At 56.6% G+C, this 9,376-nt stretch overlaps 1 protein-coding gene across 4 annotated transcripts; it reads left to right on the top strand.

The window, feature by feature from the left end:
* Positions 1-99: 99 nt before the first annotated feature.
* On the top strand, positions 100-9,364 carry FAM131A (family with sequence similarity 131 member A). 4 transcript variants are annotated; one of them, XM_055409076.2, is made up of 8 exons: positions 100-763; positions 1,983-2,043; positions 2,325-2,390; positions 3,028-3,170; positions 5,349-5,442; positions 5,664-5,846; positions 6,011-6,127; positions 7,622-9,364. In XM_055409076.2, exons 3-8 carry the CDS (start codon positions 2,330-2,332, stop codon positions 8,095-8,097), a joined length of 1,074 nt encoding a protein of 357 aa, XP_055265051.1. In that variant the 5' UTR covers positions 100-763; positions 1,983-2,043; positions 2,325-2,329; the 3' UTR covers positions 8,098-9,364. The 4 variants fall into 4 exon arrangements, with proteins under 4 accessions (XP_055265051.1, XP_088694702.1, XP_055265060.1 ...); XM_088838576.1 differs by lacking the exon at positions 2,325-2,390; XM_055409085.2 differs by lacking the exons at positions 1,983-2,043; positions 2,325-2,390.
* The last annotated feature ends 12 nt before the right edge of the window (positions 9,365-9,376 follow it).

Here is a 9,376-nt window from a genome sequence, read left to right as displayed (position 1 = left end):
GGTCTGGATAGGTGGGCAGCCTCCTTTCCAGAGCTGGCCCTGTAGCACACTGTTCCCTCTAACTGGGCACCCCTCTTTCCTCTTCCCCGGTCCGTGATCTGGAGGGTTAGGGAGTCTGTCTTGAATGGTTGGTCCTCAAAAATGGACATGCTGCAGCTCCCTGTAAATTAGGAGGGGAAAATGGGACATAGCTACGGGGTACTTAATAGGACACGCTTGCTGGTCTTGATCTGTGGCAATGTGCTGCAAGACCCCTGTATGTGAAGACCCCGGGGTTTCAGGCTATTTTGAAGTTGGAACTTGCTACGGCTTTGAGGTCTCATCTGTGACACGAGAGCCCAGGATGCAAAGAATGTCTTCTGCCCCTATGCAGTATGACCAGCCCCGGCCCAGTGAGTGAGCGTGAGCCGTCCCGCCGCTCCCCACCCTTGGTGCCTTGGGTCTGGGCACACAGGAGGAACCTTTTCTGACTCGGCCCCAGGCCGCCTCTACGTGGCTGTGACGTCGGCTTCGCCCCGCCCGCCTTGGGTGGTGACGCGGTGGCCACGCCCCCGAGCTTACGTCACCAGTCCGGTTCCCTCTCCCGGGAGCGTTGGAGAACGCGCGGCTCCCACCCCCCTCCCTTCTCAACGGGCTCTCCCCTCCCCGGTGGCGGTCGCGGCCCGACCCTCTGTAGGGCGATGGCCCGGACCCCGAGCGCCGGCTAGCGTGGCTGGGTGCCCGGTCATGGGCTGTATCGGCTCCCGGAGCCCGCCGAGTCAGGGTAAGAGGCGGAGACCGGGCCCGGGTTGGGGAATCGGGCTGAGGTTACCCGGTGCGCGGGCCGCCGCGGGCGGGTGGGGACCTTGAGGAGGGGGCCGGTGTTGGGAGAGGGAGGAGCCTGCACTGGGGAGGCGGGCCCGGCGAGAGGAAGGAGCGGGCCGAGCCGGGAGCGGGGTAAACCCACTCAGGCTCGCTCCTAAGGCCTGCTACTGCCTCTGGGCTCTGCAGGGTGGACTCGTGGTCTTTCCGCTTGCATCCCCACCGCTGAGGGTGGCAGGAGGCGCACAGCCTAGAGAAGGGCTACTCAACCCTCTCCAGCCCGTGGCGACTGACCTTGCATGCCCACTCACAGTCACCTCCCCTTCTGCCTACACCTCTCCTCTCACTGTCCTGGGAGTGGCCCTATGCTGGGAACCAGTCTTCTCCTAGCTGTGTCCCAACCCCCTTCAGGAGGTAGCCTGCAGACGATGGCCAAGCATCCTACCATGGAGTTTTTGACCAAACTTACTACCCCCTTCAGAGTCCTCAGGTTGATGAAGGGGACTGCAGCCCCATTTGGGGGCACCTGTGAGCACCTGATCACCTCTCATCAGTAAAAAACTGCTTTCGTCCCCTGACCCCACTCCCAACAAAAACAGAACTCACTCTGCCCTGTGGAGGGAAACAGGAGCCCAGAAGGAAGCTGTTGAGGTATCCTTTCCAAAACTGCCAACCACTGCCTGGGCCTTGGTTCCCATAGATTGTGGTGCACACTGGGGCCTGGCCTTAGTTTGGTGTCTGAGGTAGGCCACCCTACTTTACTCCCGTGTCATGGATTTCCCCAGGCCTAAAGCCAGGCAGTAACTTGTGATGTGTTTAGGGCTGGGTTTGGAATGAGTCCTGGGCTTTTAGGGCAGGTGGTCAGGCACAGAGGCCTTGGTGTGGGTGTTACTTGAGGTTCTTTGGGACTAAGACTCTAGCTAAGATATGTATTTGACTGGGGTTCCCATGAGGAATTCTAGGATTTGTAGTCTTAAACTAATCTCATGACTTTTGAAGCTGAGAAGCAGCAGGCTGCTCTGATCCCTCTGGCCCTGCTAAGGCTTGGAGTTCAGGAAGTCACTCCCTCCTGTAGTCAGGAGAGTTTGGCTGACCTCATGACTGGCCTCGAGAGCCCTGATTAGGTACCAGCTGGGGGCCAGGGATGGCCTGTAACCTTGTGTCTTCCTTCCGGTTGGTAGCGTTTCTGGGGACCACCAGCTGGCTGAGGCTCAGGGACAGAGACGGCTGCTCCAGCTAAAGGTCAGTTGTGATGTACAATTGCCTGTTGGCACTGTCTAGGGGATGGGCCTCAGCTCCTGAGCTCCAGAGAGCTCAGCTGGGCCCAGACACTCCCACCTCCTCAAAGCCATGAGGCAGAAGTGTTCTCCTTCTGTGACTAGGCACAGGTTCCAAGTGGGGAGGGGACTGGCTCAGCATCCGGAGCCAAAATAGGAATAGAACTGGGAGCTGAGCCTGGAGCGGTTCTGGGCTTTTGGTTCTCCGCATCAGCACAGCCAGCATGCCTATGATTTCTGTGCTAGGCAAAATGTTTCTGTGGCAGCGCGAAGGGCCTGGAGGACGATGGACTTGTCAGACAAGTCGAAGAGGTGAGGCCAGGGACGTAGATGTGATTTGGGAGGTGATGGGATGCTGAGGAGTAGGATACTCAGGCGGCAAGAGGAAAATTACTCTGGGTCGCTATTGGGAACCAGGCTGAGATAGGAGCGGACAGGCTGGGGCCAGACAGGGCATCAGGAAAAAGCCTTAGGGGACTGGGACGAAAGTCAGAAGAAAATCACAGGTTTGTCAGAAAAGAAGAGTAAAGAGCTGCGCACAAGCTGAGGCTGGCCAGAGGAAAGAACCATAGCAAGCTTGTAAAGGGTCCAGGTTGGTGGTGGGGAGAGGGGGTGATGTTGGTGGAAGAATGTGGTGGGTTTTCCAATAGGAATGAGTAGCCTGAGAAACCTGAGGTTTGGAATTTATCAAGGTTTAGGTTTCATACTTAGGGTTTTGATGGCAGAATATATCTTGAGGAAGATGGTGGGGAGTGTCTGCCACAAAATGGCCCCTGAAGGTCAGGGCTGTGAGGATAGCGGCTTTCAGGCTTGTGGAGAGCACCAGGTGGATGCTTAGGTTCTAGGGACTGGGGGATGGGTATGGAGAAATGATAAGGGCAACACCGGATGAAAGTGGGGATCTTGGCAGAAGTAGGAGCCCAGCTAAAGCCTTTCCCCCACCCCTCAGTGGCTTCGGACCCCGCGTGGGCTGTGGAGTGGATCGAACTTCCTCGAGGCCTCTCTCTGTCTTCCTTGGGATCTGCTCGGACTCTCCGAGGCTGGAGCCGATCCTCCCGCCCTTCCTCAGTGGACAGCCAGGACTTGCCAGAGGTGCTGGGCCCCTGGTGTTGGTGGGGGGAAGGGGGCCCCCTGCATCCACGTGAAGGGGATCTGTGTGCCCCACCCCCGCTTCGCCAGCCAGCCTTGCTTCTGGATCCCTTTTCCTGCAAGCGGAGGCGCTATCCGGCCGCCGGGGCCACAAGGCCGCCCCCGCGCGCCGGTCTGCTCTGCTCGGCACTGTGCCAGCGGGCGGGCTTGCTTGCGCCTTGGGCCCTGACGTCAGCGCATCCCGGGCCGTATCCCGGGAGACCCTGTTGCATGGTGATGGGTTGCCAGGGAGACATACACCTTTTTCTCTGGGCCTGGGCCGCAGCTGCGCGAGCGCAGGCAAGGATGGTGATGGCTGGGGGAGTGATGGGAGGGAGGGAGAGCGAACCAGGGAACACCCACCAGGTGCTCCTCCCCCCAGGCTGGGCCTGAAGCTGCCGCCACCACCCTGGGGGCCCTGTCGGCCAGGTATTGAAGGGACAGGGTGGGCCTGAGGTCAAGGGGGCAGGTGGAGTCCCTCTTCTGAGGGGTGGGAACGTGTTGAAGGAGAGGTCAGCAGTGCCGGGGATGGGGGCGTGTGCCTCCGACTTCATTCATTCATTGAGGGAGACGTTTCCCAGGGCTGCCAAGGAGCACTGAGCCAGGTGTAGGGTGGAGGTAGGAACCCAGGTGAATCAGACTGAGGCTTTGCCACCCCAAAATCCCTCAGGAAAGGTGCAAGGACATTGCTGAGCTGGGGGTGCAGGCATACAAGAAGACAGAAACTGTGGACTGAAAACATAATTAGAAGGTGGTTGCACTTGAGAATCAGGCCTTAAATGATAGGGAGCGTTTTGTCAGGCAAGGATGGCATTCTTAGCCTAGGGGAAAGCTGCGTTCCTTTGCCTGGAGGGAAGGTGGAAAGGTGGGTTTTCACTGGGCAGAGGAAATCACTGCTGGATTCCAAGCAGGCCTGGAAGGAGCCTAGGGCCTCACAGAATGGATTCCTTCAGTGCCTGACCGTGCAGCTTCCACTTCATTGGGCATTGAAAGAACCCAGGAAAGATTTTAAATAGGGACATGTTGTGACTGGTTGCACTCCAGGAAAATTACTTATTTTTATAGTTTGCCTAATTCATTCAGCCTATGTATTTTCAGAGCTACTCTGTACCAGGCACTGTGTTAAACACTGGTGGGTGCAGCAGTGACCAAGAGAGACCAAATTCCTCATAGAGCTAAAAACAACAAGAAGTAAGGAAATGCAGGAAATGGACCATAATGACACACACAGGGTCTGTTGATAGAGGACGGCAACTTGCTATAGACTACAGAGGGAGCCTGGACTACTGCTAGGGTGGCCAGGAAGGCTCTCTGAGAGAGTGATAGTTCAGCCAAGACACTAAAGATGAGAAAGAATCAGTCATGGGAAGCGGGGTGGGGAACACTTACATACACAACATTCTGGGCTGAGAAAACAGTGTGGAATTGGAACTTGGGGGACCACCACTTGCACCAGTCTGAGCAGGGGTCACTGAGGGCTTACCCTTGAGAAAGGGCTGTGGCAGTAGGAGAAGAAAGGATGACAGTAGTAGAGAAGGCAGTTTGGAGGAGTCATTAGGTGTTAATAACAGATCTGGGTAAGCAGGCTTAGGGGAGCTGATGGTAATGCTGAACTTTGGAGCCAAGTGGAATGGGAGAATGGTGGGGTGAAGTGAAGTCAGGAAGTCTGGTAGCAGGGCCAGATATGAGGAGAAGGTGTTGGGCTTGGTTTTGATCATACTGAGCTTGTGGCCCTTGTAGGGTCGAGAAACAGCTAGAATGAGGGATCTGAAGAGGCAAGGGGGAGAGGACCTGGAGGAAGTCCCATTTGCCGTGCATTTGGCCTCCCCTCTTTGCTATTCTCAAAGGCCCCACTCCATTTACTTGTCAACCTGCTTCCCTCCCTGCAAGCCAGGATGTGGCGGGTTAGCTGCAGTTCTACTCCCTTGGACCTGTTCACATCTATGTTGTTTCCTGGGTGGACACAGTTTGCAGATCATGGTCTCTTACTTTCTGACATATCCCATCAGCCACTGGGACATCAGAGATGCTCTGGCATCTCTTCCCAGCTCCCACATCTCCTTGATGCCTTGGGTGGAGTACGGGCCTGTGGGGGGACACTGCTGTCAGAGGGGCACTCACCCTCTGATGCTGTCACCCAAGGTGAATGTTGGAGACACAATCGCAATGCTGCCCAAGTCCCGGAGAGCCCTCACTATCCAGGAGATTGCTGCGCTGGCCAGATCCTCACTGCATGGTATGCACCCCCTTTGCCCTTTTGCACATGCCCTTGGGGACTGTATCCTGTGAGCTTTTGCTGGGCTACCTCTTTCCTCTCTTTCTCAGATGAATCCCAGCTCCCTCCTCCTAGCCACAGACACCTGTGGAGTCGTAACTACCATCACCCCTCCCCTCTCGTCCCAGACGCTCCCTGGTCTGTGTCCTTACCGGCTTTCCTCATTCTGCACCCCCTTCCAGGTATTTCCCAGGTGGTGAAGGACCACGTGACCAAGCCCACTGCCATGGCCCAGGGCCGAGTGGCTCACCTCATTGAGTGGAAGGGTTGGAGCAAGCCAAGTGACTCGCCTGCTGCCCTGGAATCAGCCTTTTCCTCCTATTCAGACCTCAGTGAGGGTGAACAGGAGGCTCGCTTTGCAGCAGGTGGGTACTGAAAGGGTTTATCATAGGGATGCTCATGTTCATCTCCTCGGGCCTGATATGGGGGTTGGAGTCTTTCTATACCGCTGTGTCTTCCCTCTCCTGTGTCTAAGCTGAGCCCTCATCTTAGCTCACCTCTGCTAAACAAACCCTGTCCTTCCTGTCAGGAGTGGCTGAGCAATTCGCCATTGCAGAAGCCAAGCTCCGGGCATGGTCTTCGGTGGATGGCGAGGACTCCACTGATGAATCCTATGATGAAGACTTTGCTGGGGGAACTGACTCAGGTGAGAGAGATATCCCATACCAGTGCTTCCAGCAGAGGTGGAACTGCCTGACAGGCCTTGTGATTCAGAGCTCAGCCTTTGTTTTGGAAAGGGAGACCCAAAATGTCCTCAGCCTGCAGAAGGGCAGAGGAGAAAGACACTGTCCACACAGTCCTTGACATTCCAAGGGCAGGACAGCTGGCTACCGCTGGTGAGTGGGCAGTCAGCAGTTAGAAACAGGAGTGCTTCCTTCTCCATAGATGCTGAGCCTTCTTTGCCTGTCTGTGCAGTTGGGCTTCGCAGTTCTTCAAGTGAAAGTCACTCAGTCATGTCCGACTCTTCGCGACCCCATGGACTATATAGTCCATGGAATTCTCCAGGCCAGAATACTAGAGTGGGTAGCCTTTCCCTTCTCCAGGGGATCTTCCCATTCCAGGGATTGAACCCAGGTCTCCCACATTGCAGGCAGATTCTTTACCAGCAGAGCCACCAGGGAAGCCCTTCAAACAAACAAAAAGCCCAGAGACCTCACCGATGCATTCTGTGCAGCTGATCTCTGAGGGTCTGCTGTGTCCTGCCTTGCCCTTTCAAGGCAGCCTTCTGGCTGTCTGTAGCAGCTCAGAGGAGCTGCAGTGCAGCAGCACAGCTCCCTGCAGGACTGGGGCCCCAGGAAAACAGGAAGGCTTGCTGGGCCGGGACCACCCACAGGGCCTCTGGCTCCAGCTCGGGATCCTTGCCCTCCAGCCGAGGCCTGCCTGTGGATCTTTCCCTGGGCCCGGTCTTGCAGAGGGGACCCTGCAGGGGCTGTGCAGCTGTGCAAAGGCCCTCCTTTCATCTTCCAGTCTCTAAATCACGTGGCTGACTTTCTCTGTAGCTTCTAGGCTGAAACCTCACAGGCCACCATCCCCCCACCTCTTTGCCTTTGAAGATTGCCTCTACCCAGTGGCCCATCCCCTCCAGCTAATTAACAAGTTCTCTAGGGTGGGCAGTACATTAGAGCAGATTGGGGACTGCTGCTGTGGTCTTAAGGGGACTGATTAGGATGCCTGAACCACAAGTGTTTTTGTTTGAGTTCCAGGCTTGTTTTGACCCCTGGTATAATGATAACGACCAACATTTATCCAAGGCCACTACTAGCCCCTGTGGAATCTGTGGAAGTTAGAAAAAGGGACGCCTTTTCTGGTGGGGATAGCCCCGTGCTAGGGCGTGTTGCTTGGCGGGGACTGTGGGCTGAGTTCAGCCTTGGACGGGCGCCCCTTGTCCAGTGAGCCACCTGCACCCTGTACGGTATGACCACCATGACTCTCACCATGTTCCAGAGTCTGTTGTTCTCTCAGAAATCCCATAAAGTTAAAACCTCCAGTTCACCATTAAGGAAACTAAGGCACTGAGAGGTTAAGCAACTTGTTCCAAGTTACTCAGCTCCTGTGAGGCTGGGACCCGGGAGGATGTGGCTTCTAGGTGGGGCAATTGAAATGGGGCTAGCAGGGCTGTCTTCTTTCTCTCCTCCTGCAGACCTGGCTGGGCAGCTGCCCCTGGGGCCCCACCTCCAGGACCTCTTCACTGGCCACAGATTCTCCCGGCCTGTGCGCCAGGGCTCCGTGGAACCTGAGAGCGACTGCTCGCAGACCGTGTCCCCAGAGACCCTGTGCTCTAGTCTGTGCAGCCTGGAGGACGGGTTGTTGGGCTCCCCAGCCCGCCTGGCTTCCCAGCTGCTGGGCGATGAGCTGCTCCTCGCCAAACTGCCCCCCAGCCGGGAAAGTGCCTTCCGCAGCCTGGGCCCACTGGAGGCCCAGGACTCGCTCTACAATTCGCCCCTCACAGAGTCTTGCCTTTCTCCTGCTGAGGAGGAGCCAGCCCCCTGCAAGGACTGCCAGCCGCTCTGCCTGCCACCAGCGAGCAGCTGGGAACAGCAGCGGCAAGCCTCTGACGTAGCTTCTTCTGGGGTGGTGTCCTTAGACGAGGATGAGGTGGAGCCGGAGGAACAGTGACCCAGATCGTGCCCAGTGGTGGCATGTGTCCCCTGGCTGCTTCTGGGGACAAAGCCTCCGTGCCCCAGCGTGGGCGAGGCTTCCAGCAGAGCTCCAAAGCCTGGAGGGCTCCTGGGAGCACTCACTCCTCCATTGTGTGTTTGCATGAAAGTGTTCAGAGGAGGGAGGGGCCAGGCTGGGGGCGCATGTCCTGCCCCCACTCCTGGGGTTTGCCGGGGGATGCCCGGGGCCCCTGGGGCATGGCTACAGCTGTGGCAGACAGTGATGTTCATGTTCTTAAAAACACCATGTACACATTTCCTCCTCGGTTGATGTGAACCCCTAAGGGGGTGGCTGTGACTGGGCTGTAGAGCAGGAGGGAGCCCCACCTCTCCCGTCCTCTACCCCTGCCTCTCCTCTGCTTCTCTTCTCACCTCCGAGTCCATGTGCCGTGCTTGACAGAACTGCCCCCACCCGGGGGGGCTGGCTCCAAGCCTCCTGGAGCCTCTGGATCGAGCTGTCCCCCCAGGGGCCCCTCGCCCAGCTGGGCTTGTGCTGTGCTTCACCTCTCCATCGTCTCTAAATCTTCCTTTTCTTAAAGAGGGGTCTCGGTCTATTCTTTTCAGTCGGATCTTCTCTAGGAGGCCATGGAATGACGAAAGCCTGTACCCTCGGCTCTCTTCCTGGCCCCGGTGATGGGGTCTAGGCCTTACCCCAGCTACTTGAAGGACGTGTGGGCAGGGTCCTGGTGGCTCAAAGCCCAAAGGCTGCCCCATTCATTCAGGAGTTCTCTTTAGGGTGGAGTTGGAAGAAGGGATGGCCCTGGTTGCCACGGAGCAGTGATCTGAATGTTCTTCCAGAGAGGGCCACAAGGGGGCCACACGAGTGGCCAGGCAGTTGTCTGTCGGAATTGTGCCAACAAAAGACAGTCATGAGGGAGCGTCTCTCCTTGGGGAGGAAAGAGGGTTGTGTCTTTCTTGGCTGAACAAAAGGGCAAAGCTACCTTCCTGGGGCCTGAGCCTCAGCTGGGGTCTGGATGAGCAAGCAGTGGTGGCCTCTGCAGACCCGGCATTCCACGGACAGCGGGCTCTGGAGTTTACAGCTCTGGGGGCTGTGGGTGGCCATTCAATTTGGAGCTTTGTAGACTTTGGCAGGTGAGAGGGCCCAAGGTAAGAACAGAGCCGAAGGGCACAGGCATTCTTTATATAAGTGGCTCATTAGGTGTTTATTTTGTTCTATTTAAGAATTTGTTTTATTAAATTAATATAAAAATCTTTGTAAATCTCTATATACATCTTGT

This window comes from Moschus berezovskii, chromosome 1, assembly GCF_049115385.1.
Source record: "Moschus berezovskii isolate FMDL1 chromosome 1, NW_MosBer_1.0, whole genome shotgun sequence".
NCBI classification, from domain to species: domain Eukaryota; kingdom Metazoa; phylum Chordata; class Mammalia; order Artiodactyla; family Moschidae; genus Moschus; species Moschus berezovskii.
The sequence above is the reverse complement of the archived record's forward strand: the minus strand, read 5'-3'. Positions and strand labels throughout refer to the sequence as shown.

Excerpts from the sequence above, each read along its gene's own strand:
- FAM131A (XM_055409065.2), top strand. The coding sequence starts at position 2,303 with ATGCCTATGATTTCTGTGCTAGGCAAAATGTTTCTGTGGCAGCGCGAA. Across the intron at positions 2,391-3,027 it reads TTGTCAGACAAGTCGAAGAG|TGGCTTCGGACCCCGCGTGG; the intron begins GTGAGGCCAGGG and ends CCCACCCCTCAG. Across the intron at positions 5,847-6,010 it reads GGAGGCTCGCTTTGCAGCAG|GAGTGGCTGAGCAATTCGCC; the intron begins GTGGGTACTGAA and ends CCTTCCTGTCAG.